The 18774-nt window shown below is 40.6% G+C and overlaps 3 protein-coding genes across 3 annotated transcripts in view; 2 read left to right on the top strand and 1 right to left on the bottom strand.

Moving 5' to 3' along the window:
- LOC307047234 (uncharacterized protein) overlaps nt 1-18774 on the top strand; it is a 323132-nt gene that overhangs the window by 111055 nt on the left and 193303 nt on the right. The gene's annotated exons all lie outside the window — the stretch shown is intronic.
- LOC307013754 (general transcription factor II-I repeat domain-containing protein 2A-like) lies at nt 3852-6040 on the bottom strand. The gene is made up of 2 exons (XM_079641299.1): nt 4682-6040; nt 3852-4480 (listed from the first exon to the last, which is right to left on the bottom strand). Exon 1 carries the CDS (start codon nt 5754-5756, stop codon nt 4686-4688), a length of 1071 nt encoding a protein of 356 aa, XP_079497425.1. The 5' UTR covers nt 5757-6040; the 3' UTR covers nt 3852-4480; nt 4682-4685.
- On the top strand, nt 14102-18442 carry LOC307013048 (uncharacterized protein). The gene is made up of 7 exons (XM_079640276.1): nt 14102-14174; nt 14320-14971; nt 15714-15863; nt 16347-16655; nt 17036-17492; nt 18001-18185; nt 18269-18442. The coding sequence occupies exons 2-6, from the start codon at nt 14846-14848 to the stop codon at nt 18174-18176; spliced, it is 1218 nt and encodes a 405-aa protein (XP_079496402.1). The 5' UTR covers nt 14102-14174; nt 14320-14845; the 3' UTR covers nt 18177-18185; nt 18269-18442.

Genomic DNA, 18774 nt, shown 5'->3' with positions numbered 1-18774 from the left:
TATAATACATTAACCGTGCTTTACGTGAACCTCATCATGACACAAGAGAGGACGGCAGGACTGCAATTTCCCATGTTCAGTGAATGCAACAGAGGCAAGTCACCAGACCAATCAGAGAGTTGCATGGAAATACACGTGTGCTTGTGTCATTCAAGCTCGGCTCTGTGTGTGTGTGGCAACAGGGCCGTATCCAGGATTTCCTAAATACAAAGGTCCAAACATGACAGGGGGGTTCGGGGGATATTTTTGGGATTTTCATGATCTAGTTAGGTGCTTTTTAAGTCCTGTGGGGAGTCACACATTGGATAATATATTCATTTCAAACCATGTCAGTGGGCTGCAGCATCAATTATTTTAGAAAGTGTAATGCATAAGAATCAGTTGAATGTTGCTATTAATGATCTGGACATGCAGAATAGGGTAACATGATCACAAAACATTGTCAACATTCATTTTCCATGTCTCTCTCCTTTCCATAACCTGCACCCTCTCTTCCATCTTCTTTAGTCTCTCTGTCTTCTTGCTGTTCTTTACTCTCTCTGTCCTCTATTCTCTTTGTTCAATCTCTCCCTCGTTGTTCACTTTTTGCTCCTCCTCACTTGTCGCTCCTGCCAGTGAATTAAAAGCAATTCAGCCATTTAGTTAATTTCACTTGTTTGTTTGCATTATTTGTTGTATTGATTCTCAAAAGAGAACAAAGATGTAAGATATTAATAATAAGATATTATTATGACATCATAACTGCAATAGATGTATGTTTTTTTTAAATTATGCCTATATGTCTATATTGTAAATGAAGACTAAGTTATAGATAGATAGATGGGGTTATTAAGCCTACATTCTTTTGTGTGACTGTACCTGCAGTTCCTCTCTGACTTCCATCACTTTCTCTCTTTCTCTCTGCCTGTCCTGTCTCTTCCTTACCAAAGATGAGCTTCCACTGACGTAGTCTTTTCATTATAGCTGAGTCAGTGTAAAAAGAAAACAATACAATTTTATATCTTCAATGTTTTACTCAAATTGAAATGAAAGAAAACCATGACAACGTTTGTTAAAAGGTAATCTTTCTGACATTGGATGAATGAAATTGACTTTAGCTCTCTAGCTAGTTTATTCACGCAATTTAAACCAAAGTATAGCCTATAGCTGCAATATAAGTTAGTGTGCATGTTGTCGGACGTCCACTGACTAACGTAGTGCGTTCACACAGGATCTGCTGGTCATATGATGTCCTGATGAACAGAAACACAAGCAGCCCGCTGGACTCAGATCTCTACCACATCACTCCTCCGCTGCTCCGATAAAGGTCCGGGCTGCGGTGGTTTGTTGATACATGTCGTCTTCTTCTGTTTGCTTTAACCGAGGCTAGTTATGCAGCGCTCCCATCGTCAGTAAATGGAAGTACTACAAATAATCCCGTTTAGTGCAGTTATTTCACAAGTTTAGTTATATACACAGCTCGGAAAAAATTACCGAGGTCCGGACCTCGGTGACCTCAATGGTGGATACGGCCCTGTGTGGCAATAGCGTAGTGATGGGAATTATGGCTCATTGAAGGGAGCCGGATCTTCTGGCTCCGTTCCTTTCAAAGAGCTGTTCAAAAGGGCCGTTTTTTTAAAGGGGCGGGGTTACTAGGTTTATATGCGAAATAATCACCAGGATAATGATTGCCAGACCTAATGTCAATAATCTGCATTGTAAACATGACACAAGGTGGCGCCATATCCATGTCAGTGAATGTACTACTGTTGATTTACCCTCTGTACGTGTTAAGTAAATAAAGTTGCCTTGCCTTGAATGAAATTCATGCAACGCTTAATATTAGATATTGTGTTTTTAAGTGGCGATGGAGATTATTTGTTGACCCTGCTTTAAAGGATAATTTGCCTTTACCAATGGTGCGCTTTATCACTGCCTGGGTTTTGGTTGAAGTGCATCCAAATGCTGCTGCGTTTTCGCGTTTGGCTAATTTTCCATCCGAAGAACACGTCGTCTACCTGTCCTGTACCACTTGTTATGACTTCTCTCTCGCGCGTATTCCCTTAAGACCCACGCCATCTCACTCCTCGTGCTGAAACCTACCAGTCAGAGTAGGGGCAGGTCTTCACAGCATACGTTTGGGGAACAAAATCAAGATTTCTAAAAGGCGATTTTGGCAGGCATAGAGTGCGGACCAACGATTCAACGATAACAAGAACGGCTCTCACCGAGTACGACTCGGTTCCCCTCGTTCCTACCAAAGAGCCGTTCAAATGATTTTAGCATCTGGCTAGCTGCACTAACGGACATAAGGAGCTGTTTCCACAACAAGCTGGAGGAGATTTGTCACAAATCATTCAAAAGATTATTTCCGCGGCACACCTTCATATGATCATTAACAATAAGAGAATAAATGAAAAACAGGTATGAAATACTCTATGGCAGTAAAACAAGAATACAGTATAAATGGGAACGATTTGTAAAATATCCATAAAGAAAAAGAAATTCTGTTTACAGTAGTGTTTCATATGGGTGCTGAGAGAGGTATCCATACAGATGTAGCGATTCATTTCAGACAGTTTGAAACGCGAGGGCCGTGATTGGTATGTGATCTGCCCTCGCTCAAGGGAAAACCTCCAGCTTGACTTGAGACCGCCCCCGTGATAGATAAATGTAATTATAATGAAGCCAGCTGCAATGGATCATTGATCCACCAGGGGGTGCAGTGGGGTTCCACACTGGAGCTCATGTGAAATAAAGTGAGATACAGTATGCTGGATGTACAGCGGAACTTTGTGCAGTGGGGTTCCACACTGGAGCTCATGTGAAATAAAGTGAAATAAAGTGAGATACAGTATGCTGGATGTACAGCGGAACTTTGTTAAGATCCATATGTCACGGATATCATACTACTGTGCTAAATAAGAGACATGTAATCATTTACAAAACATCACCATGTTGTTATTTAACAAAATAATTTTGTTATTCGAAAAAAACGAACGGGAGGAAATGCAGCCTGGCTCTTGATTTTTAATCCTAATTGAATCATCATCTTCACCACGATCATTTATGTTTATGTTCGCCGAATTGACATGAAATCACTGACACATATGAATATACTGTATTCAACTTCATTAAAACGTTATTAACGTGCCTAAACTCAGTAATTCACCAAAAATATGTATATTTTAATGGAGTTTCGTCGGTCGATCAGGATCCCAAAGTGTAGCGGAGGGATCCTCGACTGGATGAAGGGTGTTATTTTCCCCATAAAGAACAAGTCGCTGCAAATTATCCCGCTTATTACATGGCCACATTCTCAACAAATTAACGACATGACTCCCAATATTAATTGAAATGCTTTTATGGATTTAGAAAATGTTTTTATTGATTTAAAAAATAGTTGTATGTATTGATTTAAATTCACATGCATCCGCTAAGAAAAATAGACCGTTGTTACAGTTTTTTAAACAGTCTGAATGAAACGGCAGCTCTCAGCTGTCTATTTACACAACTAATGGCCCATCAACCACAGCTCTCTCCCCCCCTCCCCCCATGATCTTTCTTCTCCAGCAGCTAAATTAACAGTAGGTTACTCTGAGTGACCATAGACTGTATGTGACAAGCTTACAGTTAGTGACGTAACAACACCATAAAAGCTGGTGGGTTGAAAGCAATACGGGAGGTAAAAATAACTACAATAATTGTGACTTATTTATTGTGGCTTTTATGTTTTTAGGCAGGGGTCCACAAACTTTTTTCTCTGGGGGCCACATTATCGTTCCTGACTGTGATGAGGGGCCGGGATCGATCATGTGGGCTGTATACTAGGCCACTGCCTGTTATAGCCATAATTTCTAGCACAAAATAGTTCATCATTACAAGTGATTTGCAAAAGAAGTGAGTACTTCACATGTTTTTCAATTTGAAATACCACAGGTATTCCTTTTATTTTCTAATAACAACCATGTAAAAATAGCAAGGAAAGGTTAGAAAAACATGGTGATTGACAGTTTATGAGTGATACAATAGAAATGGTAGGCCTATATTACAGTGAGATGAGAAATCATCAAGACAAGAAACTTGGTGAACAATATATCAACTAACCAACTCTTATTTGTATATTCAGGTGAGATTTTTTTTGTTCAAGGTGAAAATGCAATGAGCACCCAAACACTTTTACAGCACAATTATCATCCCTTTGAAATAGGAGATTGAGATGAGGGGCAGTGCATAAAGAGGAGAAAGAGGAGAGAGAGGAGAGAGAGGGAGAGAGAGAGACAACGATGGAGAGGCAGATGCTGAGAGAAGAGATTGGGAGGAGAGACTGAGCAGTAAACCCTCGGCAGGTTAAACTAGAAGAGAGTAACAGAATGGGAAGTCAGCAATATGTGCAGTAGGTGAACTGAATTGGTACTTGTAGCCAGGGTGGAAGGAAGGATGGATGGGCAGTGATCTTTGAGGTCAGCAGTTGCAGTCCCCTCTCTTGCTGCCTGGAAACCTGGCATAAAGGGATGACATTGGACACATTCAGTAAATTACATAAATATGCTGCCTGTTGTTCCTTGTGATGTGATTTTACAAATACAGTGTAGCATTATTCATTAAAATTCATTAAAAACATTAATCATATTTCATCAAAAAATCATAGTTCATGTTTACAGCTATATAAAATTGTAATAGTTAAAATCAGTATATTTACCATATCAGTGTGAACTGTGTGCTTGCTTCTGGCTGGTGAGAAGTCCGATGTCTGGGTGTAGCCTAGTGGTTGCCAGTCTCAAAGTTTGATGCAAATGTTCATCTGAGAGTCTGTTCCTCGTTGGATTTTTTATTTGCTTCATGCGGGAAAACGTCTGCTCGCAGGTGTAGGTGCTGCCAAAAACGGTACACATCTTCAGAGCATGTTGTTTAATGTTTGGGTAAGTGCCCTCTGGTAGCTCAGCATAGAACTCAAGGAGGTGGTCAGGCTTGAATGCGTCTTTAAGGACATCACAATTCTGCAGCTCGGCTAGTTCAAACTGAAGAGAGGGAAGTGCGTCGTCAATGTCAGCAGCAAAGGGGTTCTGGAACAGACTTATGTCTTTGTTGTTGACATGAAGCTCGCGGAAGCGCACACGGAACTCTCGCTGCAGCATCTCCAGGGCATCTTTGCACTTCGCGACTGGGAAAGGGGCGGCTGGTTTCTCGGCGCAGTAGCTTTGGGTGGCAGGGAGATGTGTGAAGTCCAGCTTTTGGACCTGTCGCACAAGGAGCTGCAGTTTGACCTCGAATGCTTTTATGTGGGAATACATGTCGCTGATGAGATTCCCTTTGCCTTGGAGCTGTAGGTTGAGGTGGTTCAACAGTTCAGTCACATCAGTTAAAAACGCGAGGTCCCATTTCCACTCCGGGTCGGTCAGCTCCCGTACCGTTTCACCTTTAGACTGGAGGAAGGTGCTGATTTCGGGCAGCAGGTCGTAGACACGGCGCAATACTTTGCCTCGACTTAACCACCGGATTTCGGTGTAGTACAGCACATCCTGGTGAGCAGACCCCAGCTCGGAGAGAAAGGCCTGGAACTGCCTGTGTTTCAGCCCATTTTTCCGGATGTAGTTGACACAGTGCACAACCACCTTCATCACAGACGCCCACTTCAAAACTTTGCAGCACAGCGCTTGCTGGTGAATCAGGCAGTGGACTTGAATCGGTGGGGCGAGACCTCGTTCCTCGAACTCGCCGTTCAAGCGCCCTACTAGACCCCTCGTAGATCCGACCGACCATGCTAGGCGCACCATCTGTAGTGACACTGGCAAAATTAGCCCATTGCAGACCAAGTTCGCCCATTGTTTTGCACACTTCGACAAAAAGGTCTTCTCCAGTTGTTGTGCCTTTTAGGCTTCTCAGTGATGCCAGCTCCTCTGACACTTCAAAACGTGTGTTGACTCCACGAATAAAAATCAACAGTTGTGCCGTGTCCTGTACGTCATTACTTTCATCCATGGCTAAAGCAAAACACTTGAATTCTGCGGCTCTCTCTCTCAGTTGGTCAAACACGTTTCCCCCCATCTCCTCAATTCGTCTCGTCATCGTTTGCGCTGAGAGACTCACCCCACGGAAGGCATCTGTCTTCTCGGGACACACCTCCTCGGCCACAGCCAGCATCATGGCCTTCCCGAATTCTCCGTCTGTGAACGGCTTGCCGTGGGTAGCCAGTAGGTTAGCTACTTTGTAGCTAGCTCGGACAGCAGCCAGGTTGACCCGGGATTGACGAAGGAAGGCATCCTATTGAACAGCTAGTCCGCCTTTCAGACGCCGAACCTTATCATCTCTCGCTAGCCCGCTCAAGCTAGCATACTCTCTGTGCCGGGTTTCGTGATGGCGGCGAAGGTTGAATTCTTGAAACACGGCCACATTTTCTTTACATATAATACAAATGGCACGGTCCTTCCATGGAACAAAAAAATAATCCTTGGTCCATTGTTCTTTAAAAACCCGACACTCTCTGTCAATTTTCCTCACTTTACTGCACGCCATTACACTGCTGTTCAACTGTAGCATAATATTTTCTGCGCATGACTTCGATCAGCTTGTAAGGTGGCGGAAATTCGGTCATAAACATACGTCATATAAATAATACAGACACACATATTAAATTATATAAAATATAAATGGTTAATAAAAAAATATTTTAGTGTTAAAAAAACAAGATGTAAATGTAACAGATGTCAACCAGAATGTTACATAACGTTGCTTTTAAAGCGTGATAGAGGCGCTGGCGATCTGATTGACAGTTCCACTGTTTGGCTCATGGCCACTACCAGAGCCGCTCTGGCCACTACATACTGACGGCCTCGAGTTCTAATCTCAGGTGACGGAATGAACAGCGATTACCGCCCTTGTTTGGAGAGTCATGTTATTATTTCACAAAACAAGTTGGACAACTAAAATAAAATATTTTAAAAAATATTTTATAATCTTTTTTTTTTTTTTTTTTCTTCTTTGGGCCAGTTCAAATGGTGAGGTGCAGAGAGGTGGAGGGCCGGTCAAAGGGGCGTGGCGGGCCGTATCCGGCCCGCGGGCCGTAGTCTGGGGAACCCTGTTTTTAGGTATAAAATGTTATGTAATTCAGGCTTATAGTTCACCCTTCTCTAAAAGCCTTCAACAATGACAATATTCATTGTAATTTAATAAATCCTTCCAACACACATTGTAAAAAATAGCCTACTGTAAGTTAAGAAATCATTTCAATATGTACATCTTCTGATGTAAAAACAATAACATTATAAATTGTAACATAGCTGAACATGGTATTGCAAATTTAGCTTTGAGTCTTACTGACCTGAGATGTTTTTATTACATGAATTAAGGTGACTGAGGCTTTTTAACATACAGGGATGCAAACTCATCAGGTATGAAAAAGGTGACAAGGATCCGAGCCCCCGGCTCCCCCGCCCCACGGAATGACAGAGGATTTTAGCAGTCAGAACAACTAAAGCAGCAGTGTTAATAATAACAGAAACGCCAAAGAGTCACATCTAATAGAAATATATAAAAGCATTTATTTTAAATTGTGGAGCAGTCAGTTTATCATTTTGGCAGCACTGTTGAGCATTTTGAAAATGTATTTTCATGCCTCTGTGCAAGGCTTAAGTCTTTTTATCTTTATAGCCACATGGTGTAAAGTAACTAAGTTCATAAACTCAACAAGTACTATACTTGGGCACAATTTTGAGATACGTACTTTATTTAAGTATTTCAATGTTTTGCTACTTTGTTCTTCTACTCCACTACAGTTCAGAGGTACATGGTGTACTTTGACTCCACTACATGTATTTAATACCTTTAGTTACTTCACAGATCTGGATTAATTAAGTGAAATATAATCAAGTGTTAAATCAGACTTTAGTTTCACCTGGAGTAAATCCACAAGCTACCCTGCAGTATACAAAGTCATTCAAACTAGCTGCACCTTTAGCAGCTTTGAGAACACTTTCATGATCAATCATTATAAAACATATCATATCTATTATTCTGAAATGGACCAATCTGCACAATGACTACTTTTACTGTCGCTACTTTCACTATATTTTGATGATAATACTTTTCTACTTTTACTTGAGGAACATTTTGAATGCAGAACTTTTACTGTAACAGTGTATTCCTACACTCTGGGACTATTACTTTTACTCAAGTACAAGATCTGAGTACTTCTACTTTTACTCAAGTACAAGACCTGAGTACTTCTACTTTTACTCAAGTACAAGATTTGAGTACTTCTACTTTTACTCTAGTACAAGATCTGTGTGCTTCTACTTTTACTCAAGTACAAGATTTGAGTACTTCTACTTTTACTCTAGTACAAGATCTGTGTGCTTCTACTTTTACTCAAGTACAAGATCTGAATACTTCTACTTTTACTCAAGTACAAGACCTGAGTACTTCTACTTTTACTCAAGTACAAGATCTGAGTACTTCTACTTTTACTCAAGTACAATATATATACTTATACCACCTCTGTTTATAGCCTATGAAAAAAACTATTAGAAATAGAAGGCTAAAGCTAACGTTAGCAGATAGTGACAATGTATGCTAGCTTGCTAGCTCAACGATTCCTTAAATAATATTGCCACAGAAAAACTTTTCAGTTCACATCACGCTCTGCAGCTCCGACAGGGAGCTCTGCTCTGAACACCTGAACAGCCCGTTCTAACAGCTGTTCACCAGCAGTCTAGTCTGTGCCACAGTGACTCCGGACGCACAGTTAATATTAACGAACGCACCCGTAGGTAATGTAGCTGCTGAAGCTAGACCATCATCTCGGAGCAGCAGAGCCTTATTATACATCCATGAGCAGAGCCGACAGGCAGGAAGACTCGAGCACACAGCTCGTACTTCATTATAATATATAAAAAAAGAACACCATGCGTGTCATGATGGCACATAACAGCTCACGGCCGCAGATTACTCCGGGTCCCAGCCCCCCCCATACCCCAAAAATATTTGTATTGCAGATCTACATGAATCACACAAACGACTTATTTTGGATTCAAAACGGCGAATTTTGCCGAAAGGTGACAAGTTTGCATCACTGAACATAGACAGAGCACAACTGAAACATAACATCTGAAACGATGTAACAACATAATACACTTGTGGGGATGCTTGGGATGTGAGGAGTGAGGGACACGGCTTAGAACGGGCGTGTCGCCTGGCAGGACAGGAGAGTGTGTGCACCAGTCTGCCTTGATCTATGAATTCATGTCCGTGACACTCACTGCTGCCCACAGCTGTTTTATAGAAGGAAATTCCTTTACTTCATGAAAGTGTTTTAACCACACACACCTCTACACACACATGACGGGTGTTATTTTCCCCATAAGGAACAAGTCGCTGCAAATTATCCCGCTTATTACACGGCCAAATTCTCAACAAAGTAACGACATGACTCCCAATATTAATTGAAATGCTTTTATGGATTTAGAAAATGTTTTTATTGATTTAAAAAATAGTTGTATGTATTGATTTAAAAAATAGTTGTATGTATTGATTTAAATTGACATGCATCCGCTAAGAAAAATAGTCCGTTGTTACAGTTTTTTAAACAGTCTGAATGAAACGGCAGCTCTCAGCTGTGTATTTACACAACTAATGGCCCATCAACCACAGCTCTCTCCCCCCCTCCCCCCTTGATCTTTCTTCTCCAGCAGCTAAATTAACGGTAGGTTACTCTGAGTGACAAGCTTACAGTTAGACACAACACTGTCATTGCAAGTGACCCTCAGTTAGTTGACTTTTATGTTCAACTGCTAAATTCGTTACTGATAAAAAAGGGCTTCTACCTAATTACCTTAATACTAGAACCGCCAGAGGTTTTTGTATAGGCCTACCTAAACCTGTCAAATCCCGCTATTAGAATGCAATTTTTAACAACATAGGGTGCTACATAACACACTTTCAGGAAAAGTCAGGGACTGGGAGACTTTAATATTTTATTGAAAAAAAGTTACATTGCACACACACAACACACATCACACAAATTGACCCGATTGGCGGTTCTAGTATTAAATAAACTCACTAATTAATGAAACCAGTTCAATACGCATTATTCTTATTCTTATCATTCTTTATGAGCGCAGAAATAGTCTTAAAATAAGATCTGTTTTTTAAATGAAATCTCGAGGTCGGTGATCTTGGGCTTAAAAAGGTTGGTGACTACTGCTGTAAACGTTGTCCGGAAGCAATGAATGGAAACATGTTAGATATATCCTGGTGCAGTTATTGTTCCGTGAAGCACTTTAAACTACACTCCAGATATTCCTTCTGACTCCTAGCTAATGCCTTTAGCTCACCAATTTCATTAGCTAGTTATCTAACATTGTATGATATCTCTTCAGTGTACCCCTGCATCCTTTCTGCTTCAGATTTCAGTAGCCGTTGTTCCGACCACCATGCTAGCCTAATTGAGCGTGATTAGCTGTCCTTGGGGTAAACAAGGCAGCCATGGGATTGCTGCACAACAGGCGTGAATGCAAAAAAGTTTAGTGAGGGCACAGCTTCATACGTTACTAATACAAGTTACGAATAGCAAAATAACAAGTAACAAATAACAAAGCTCAAAGTTGAAAATAGCACAAATCTAGCAGGAGCAACTGTAACACGTTGCATGCATGGATTCCATGAAGAAGAGTACAGATCCCATGTCAATCATTTTAAGTTTTACTACAGCCTCATTAACAGCATGATGTCCCTATGGGGATTATTGCTCAGAGATATTTTATTTCTATTGTAGTTTTAGGAATTGATGGAATAATGTATCATGCAATTTAATCTTCCAGGCCTGAAAACTCCGGTGTAGTACTTTTTGTGAAACTTTTCGTTTTTGAAATTAATTCAGAGGCATTACTCCACAAAGTTTTCTGGGGTTTGATCACAAACTTCTGGTCTATTGAACCATAATACTGCAGGAGGACTTGGCAGCATCACAAAATGAAACTGTCCCTGTCAAAACCTTCTCTGGAATAATTCTACAGCCCAATTACATTTTCTCACCACACAACCTAAGGTCCTGGCCCAGCCTGAAAGAGAATAATCTACAGAGTTAATATATAATTAAGTAGAAAGGCCAAAAGATGTATCTGGCTTTCAATTAGACTGTTATCTCCTGAGAACGGATCTAGTATTCAATTTCTTTCTATAGAATGGAAGGCACCGAGGTCAGTGAAATGAATGTCTACCATGTCTGAAGCAATCCCCCGAGAGTATTCATCCTCAGTTATTCACTGAGTTGAATATGACATCTTCCTCATGTTGAAGTTTCTCCAGTATCATCTTTTTCTTTACAATGAAACCCTTCCTCGGAGTGCAGTGAATGACACATACCTTGTTTGACAATAGGAAAAAAGCAGTTTACTTACATTACATTTTAAAAACTATATTGCAAAAAAGACAAATGGAAAATAATAGTTGTTTTAAATGTCCTAATATGTGACATATATATATATATAATATATGACATTAGTTACATTGAACTGATCTTTTTAATAAGTTGTACTTACAATTTAGTGAGAAATGTGGGCTTGTGCTTCACTGAGGATCTTTGTCATTCTGACAGGGAGGCAAACTGCAGCTATTACACTTCGCGTTTTGAAATATGTGTAACTCCGTTAATATAAAACCCACACTGCTCAAACTTCGTTACTTTTACTAAAATGTGTATATTTATTTATTTATTTTGGGGCGTTGGGAATGAAGAGAAAAAAAGATATGAGCATTTTATGAGCATGGGATTTTGACCCATCATATAAACATATACATAATGCTGCGCTATACTTTGCAGCCACAAGCCGTTGCCAAGCAACGCTTATTGTTTAGGTCCTTTGATAAGCAGGCAGTCATATAATTAACTAGAACTAGCTAGATCTGATAGATTTGGACATAAACGTGAGTGAAGTCTAACCGGACGCGAGAGAGAGATCAGATCAGCTGCTGCCAGAGGCGCGGGAAGGTATTTTGAGTGGGGGTGCTGAGGTGCTGGACTCCAGTGAACACTATTACGGGCACTATAGCACGCACAAAAGCGCAAACACCAGGGGAGCTACAGTGGAATGTTCTACTGCAACACTCCCCACACGCAAACACACAGTACACCTGCGACTGTTACAATGAAGGCTCGATAATCAGCGGCATATAGGCAGGAGTAAAGTGCTATTTTTTATGAGTGGGGAGCGGACCTCACCTCCTCTAGGGGGGTCCGGGGGGATTTTCCCCCGGGAAGATTTTTTTTTAATATTGAAGTTAAAAGCATCAATCTGGTGCACTTTGAGAGCAACATTAAGAGATCTATGGATACATCTCTCAACATCCATATGAAACACAACTGTAATCAGATGTTCTTTTTCTTTATGAATATTTTACAAATCACTCCCCTTTCAAACTGTATTCTTGTTTTACTGCCATATAGTATTTCATAACTGTTTTCCTTTATTCTCTTGTTTTTTTTATCACGATAATGATCATATCAATACGGAGCCCCTAAAGCAGTGGTTGCCAACCAGTCGATCGCGATCGACCGGTCGATCGCGAGTGTGGTGTGGGTAGATCGCAGACCGTTAAAAAAAAAAGTAACAAAAGAAAGAAAAATTAAATTAAGATAATGTTTGAAAAATACGTTTTTAGATGTAAACCTATCATCCACCACCCCGTTAGCAGGTGCCACTTGATTAACGTATATTTGAGACACCTCAATAATATAATACATTAACCGTGCTTTACGTGAACCTCATCATGACACAAGAGACAACGGCAGGAGTGTAATTTCCCGTGTTCACTGAACGCAACAGAGGCAAGACACCACACCAATCAGAGAGTTGCATGGAAATACACGTGTGCTTGTGTCATTCAAGCTCGGCTCTGTGTGTGTGTGGCAATAGCGCATTTAGTGTGATAGAGAGAGGGAGAGAGGGACGGAGAGAGGGAGAGAGAGGGACCGGTGCTAGCGGGGACCGTGATGTTAGCATCTGTTTAGCTAGCTGCACTAACTAACTAACGGACATAAGGAGCTGTTACCACAACAAGCTGGAGGAGAGTCCTCTCCTGTCAGACTGAGGGGCTCAGGTGAGCTAAAGGACTCTCTGAGTGTTTAGAACGGTTTTGTCACAAATTATTCAAAAGATTATTTCCGCGGCACACCTTCATATGATCATTATAGTTATACAAACAATAAGAGAATACATGAAAAACAGGTATGAAATAGCCTACTATACAGTATGTCAGTAAAACAAGAATACAGTTTAAAAGGGGAGTGATTTGTAAAATATCCATAAAGAAAAAGAAAATCTGTTTACAGTTCTGTTTCATATGGGTGCTGAGAGAGGTATTCATAGAACTCTTCATGTTGCTCTCAAAGTGCACCAGATTGATGCTTTCAACTTCAATATTTTAAAAAAAATCTTCCCGGGGGAACATCCCCCCGGACCCCCCTAGAGGAGGTGAGGTCCGCCCCCCAATAGCACTTTACCCCTGCCTATATACCGTGAGCTGATTATGGAGCCTTCATTGTAACAGTAATTCAGATGCAATTAGCCTATATAAAAGGCCTCAAATTGGAAGCATTGCCTGGGCCGTCTTTTTCACTCAATTCTGCAATAGGTAGATCTCGCCTTTCACCTAGGCCGAGGTCTGCGATCTTGGGCTTAAAAAGGTTGGTGAACACTGCCCTAAAGGGACAGGGGAAAAAAAAAAAAAGTCAGGATAACGTGTTTGTATCTCGCGCGCACGAGACAGTATCTTAAAAAAAGTCCGGAAAACGGTTTAAGGGACATAAAAAAAATATATGAGAAAAAAATAAAGTCAGGAAAACAGGTTCCTTTCTCGTGCGCACGCGAAACTAATCCGTTATCCTGACTTTATTTTTTAATCCACTTCCTATTAACCAGTGCGCCAAAGAGGAAGTGGAGCACACAGTAGACCAACATTTCAATTGAAATAACAGTGGAAAGGTATATTTTAATCTCGGACTTCCTTATAAGGACATTACGGTCCTGCTTGCACGTCGTCACCGTTAAATTCTCTCAGAACGGCATATTCCGGTCGTATTTTCAGGTAGCTCATCCAAGTCCAACCCATAAACAATGGCAGGGGAGGTGGACAGATTCACGTTCCTGAAAAGGCGAAATATACCCGATAATATCATCAATCAACTGAAAGATGACAAGGTAAGTTATTCTGCAGTTTACATGTTGCATGCACATACAGCTAAATGTAGCATTACACTGTTTTTAGCCTATAGGCCAATTCGTTCCTCATTTAGCTAACTTGCTAGTATGTTAACGTTGTTTACATTTCTTCTGCTTTCTCCAGATCGACATTAACGTCATAAATGTCATGACTGATGAGGAGTTGGGGAAATATATTGAGAGATATGGTGACCGACTTGCACTCCGAGCCTTTTGTCGGCAAATAACGGGGACAAACGAAACAACTGTTAAGTCGGGAGAACGAACAACACTTAAATCATCTCTCATGGAGAAAATAAGAGTCAGACTACAGGGAAAAGGGGAAAAGGCAGACCCTGATGTCGGCCCTGGTGTTGGAAATAAACATGCTTCTAAAGACTCGCGGAGGGTGGAAATAGGATGGCTCAACTTTCAAAAAGGGAAATATTACCAGGTCCGTACAAGACAGGGAGGTGGGACGCGGCACATGTCAGTCCAGAAAACAATGACCATGGATATCACTGGATATTGGCAAAGCCTTGTTTTTTCCAAATGGGAAGTCTGCCAAAGGACCGCTGAAAGACTTCAAGTTTGACGTTCGTGATTTTAGTCACTGCCCAGTACCCCTTGAAAACACAGTGCAACAGCTTTACGATCAAACCAAACTACGAATGCTGTGCATCTACACCTGCTCCAAGGAAAAGGATAAAGAAGTTTCTCCTAAGGATGCCACAATAATGCTCTCTGACTCCGACACATCTTCGGACTTCGAGCCAACAGACCATAGGCCAATCAAGGTGTGCTATTTTTGTCTTTTTCCACTTTTGTATTCAGTCAAAAACGTATTGTTGTGGAAGTCTTTAGACATAATTGTACTAAACAGGTGAAAACGTTTGTTTGGAATGTGAAACTTCAATTAAAGCACATACAAGTAATATATAGCATATGTGTAGGTGCACTGTTTAACTCTAAACAAATATGAAGTTGGCCCATTTCAAAATATAAGGTTTTGAAATGTGAACGTATTTAGTGTAAGCCGATTAACTGCACATTCACCTCTTACCCCCTTTTCCCCCCAGATATATCTATTTACTAAATCTAATGTGCAATCAATTTGTAACATTAAAAAATCCTAAAAAGATAAATATATCTATTGATTTTCTCAGTCGGAGTAATAGTTGAGTTAGAAGAGCTGCTCAGATGTATAAATATTGGCTCTTACATTTCTATTCACTTCTTTGCAAATCCAAAAACATAAATAACAAAAAATGTATTTAATTGAACAACTTTCCAGTCTATACAAGTCCATCATGGGGCGGTTTTGGCGCAGTGGTTAGAGCGTTGGTCATCAGATCAAGGGGCGTTGGTGAAGACACTTTACCCGCATTTGCTCCTGTGGGTAATGTCCACAGTAATGACTCTTACATGTCTAATATGTATTTGTAAAGCGCTTTGAGCACCTGTAAAAGCACTCTAATAAAAAATGTAATCCATTATTATTATTATTATCATCTGCTAATCTGCTCATTTCATTTTTAGACCAGGAGAAAGCAGAGACTGTCTGTGAGGAACCAACCTAGGAGATATCATCCCTCGAGGATCGGAACAGATCATCCAGTGCATCACATTGAGAGATCCTCAGATTCAGATCCAGCACCCAACGACTCAGTGCAGGAAACAAATGAAGAAGTAAGCCTCCTGTATAAATTGTGTCATTTTTACAACAATTGGTTGATGCAGGAATTTGAAAAGAGCAGTATTGCTTTGAAAATCCCCAACATGTTCAAACATTCAATGTGGCTCTTTTTGAAAACCCTAGAACTATATACTTTGACTGAAATCAGTTTGAACTGACATTTTTCAAACAGTTATTCAACCAAGCATGTCATTTTATCTAACTCTGAAGAAGGATGTACAGAAACGGTTGATTGATGTTGTTGATATGGCCCTCTAGTGGCATTTAGGTATCATCGACAGGTGACAACAGCTTAGTTTAGAATAAATCACAGGTGTAGTGTAAAATAATACGAAAATGGGGTTGAAGAGACTGCATGATCACTTGCACAATCACGTGTGTATATGTGTATCAATGAATGTTATTTAATCTGATCATGCATGCATGCACTGTTATAATGATAACTTTATTATTTTTTTTCATTTAGTTTTACCTAGACAAGAGAATCAAGCAGACCACCAAGACTTGCCCCTCCTGAGATGATTTCCACAGAAGTCATGTCTTCTCCATCTTTGGATGATGCTGGCACTAATCTTTGTCAATCCAGGAGCAGGCATGCATCTCAAGAGGACTGTTTGTTTCCTACCTCAAACCAAGATGCAGACGAGTCAGACTCCGCTCTTGCCCTTGCCATTCATGCATCTATGGAAGACTTTGAAGTACAGGTTGGACCTATTTCTGGATATTATGGTGATGATCTGGACGACACTCTTCCCTGGAATCCACATCACCTCAACTCTTTGCAGGTATATTGTAGCAATACGTTTTTTGTAATAGTGCTGCAAAGTGTTACTTTTGTTTTAATTAAAAATAAATCATCAAATAATGTTTTTGTCTATAAAATGTCCAAAAAAGAAAATAATTGCTATTACAAGTTCACACAGCCCAAGCTGATGTCTTAGATTACTTGTTTAGTCCAACCACAATTCAACAATTGAAAGATATTGAGAATATGTGAGATAAAACATCATATTCAGACCCACAGAATAATTAGTGCTTTTGCATGAAAAATAAATAGCTGAATTGATGCATTGCTTGTCAGGTTGATGATTAATTGTCTGTCAACTAATTTATTCACTTATCAATTTGTAATCACACCTAATTAAAATGTGTTTTTATCTTTCAGCATTCAACACTGAATGACGATGCAGCATCACCAAGGGGATCTGAAAAAGAAGTCCGCTATGTGAAATTCAGACGGGTAAACATAGTTCAGGATGTTCTAAATGTCTTCATGGATCCGAAAGTAATGGAAGTGCAACTGATAATGGAGTTAATAAATGAGAAAGCTTTGGACGGTGAGGGGGTCTCAAGAGAAGTGTACTCCGCCTTCTGGGAGCTTTTTTTGCAACAGTGCGAGGGGGAAGATGAGCGAGTGCCCAGACTGCGGCCAGATTATTCGGAGAAGGAACGGCAAGCTGTTGGTAGAGTATGGATAAAAGGATATATGGACCACAATATCATACCAATCAGACTGTCACCAGCTTTCATTCTTTCATGTTATCAAGGAGCCAGTTCTGTGGATGAAGAACTTTTGATGATGTCCTTTCTGAGATATCTTTCAGTGACCGAGCGATGCTACGGTATGTGAGAAGCCTTGACCAAAGGAAACTAGAGATCTTCTTGTGCTTCTGCACAGGGTCCTCTGTGCTATGCAAGGACAGCATTGAAGTGACTTTTAACAGGTTGTGTGGGTTAAGTCGCAGGCCTGTGGCACAAACATGTGCCACAGTTCTGGAGTTGCTATGCAATTACAGCTCCTAGCCAAATTTCCGTGCAGAGCTAGACAGCATCCTGTCCGGTGATTGCTTTACAATGGATATTCTGTAGTTGTTGCAAGGGATCTCATACATTTCGCTTTCATATTGGCACTTTGAATCCTGTGGCATTTGCTGACTTGAAGTTCTACATATTGCATTTAGCAGGTAAATACTGTTGCTGTTCAAGCACTTAAGTGTTTATGACTGACATGTCCAACACGTAATGCATTCAAAGTTGTTGTTTACCCTTCATTTTGAAAAACTCCATCGCACCTTATACAAGTTCCATGTATTGCAAGTTGATGAAGGTGTGGTGGCTGTCCATTTCCAGCCGCCTCCTTGGGGATGTTTTCCCTTTGCCTGTTGTGTGGGCGTGGTGGCTGTCACTCTGGCTCCCGGCTCACCTGCTGCAATCAGCTGTTCACCCTCACACCTGATTCTCATCAGCCATCTACAACGGCATATCAGCAGAGGCTCCACAACCTGTCGGCGCCAGATCGTTGTTAAACCACAGTGGTAAACCTCCAGGCTACTCAGCATTATCAGCTACCTTATTTCTGGATGTTCCGACGCTAACGTGTTTTCTTCCTGTGCTCCAGGATCATTCTCTGACCGCCGTGTTGTCGTCACCAGCCTCCACTTCCTCGCCACTCCTGCCGGATTATCCTTCCCGCACCTTTGTTCACTAATAAACCCTTTTTGAACACTCTGCCGTGTCCTGCGTTTGGGTCCTCTCAGATATCGTAACAGAAGGGAGTAAAAACACAAGTATATTCAAAATTGTGTTGTTGAATAGATTCATCATTTTACAGTAAGGTTCTTTTTCTATAAGGATTCTTTCCAGTTTTTGCCAAATTAGTTTACAGAATGATAAGCACACAGTTCTAAAAGTCCTTTCAGCATATAGCTGATGCCTGTGCCAAAACTCTTACTGTACCAATACAAGAAACTGAAACAAGAAACATGTTTGGCCTTGTTTTGTTTATTTGAAGCTTTTACTGTAACAATTGTAATCCATCATTGTTCAATAAAAGGTGGAATTTCTCATTGATATCATCCCTATTGTTTTTCCTATGTTCATGTGTCACCTACCTAATAACTGATG

Source organism: Notothenia rossii, assembly GCF_949606895.1.
Source record: "Notothenia rossii genome assembly, chromosome: 7".
Taxonomy (NCBI): domain Eukaryota; kingdom Metazoa; phylum Chordata; class Actinopteri; order Perciformes; family Nototheniidae; genus Notothenia; species Notothenia rossii.
This window is presented reverse-complemented; position numbering and strand designations above follow the sequence as displayed.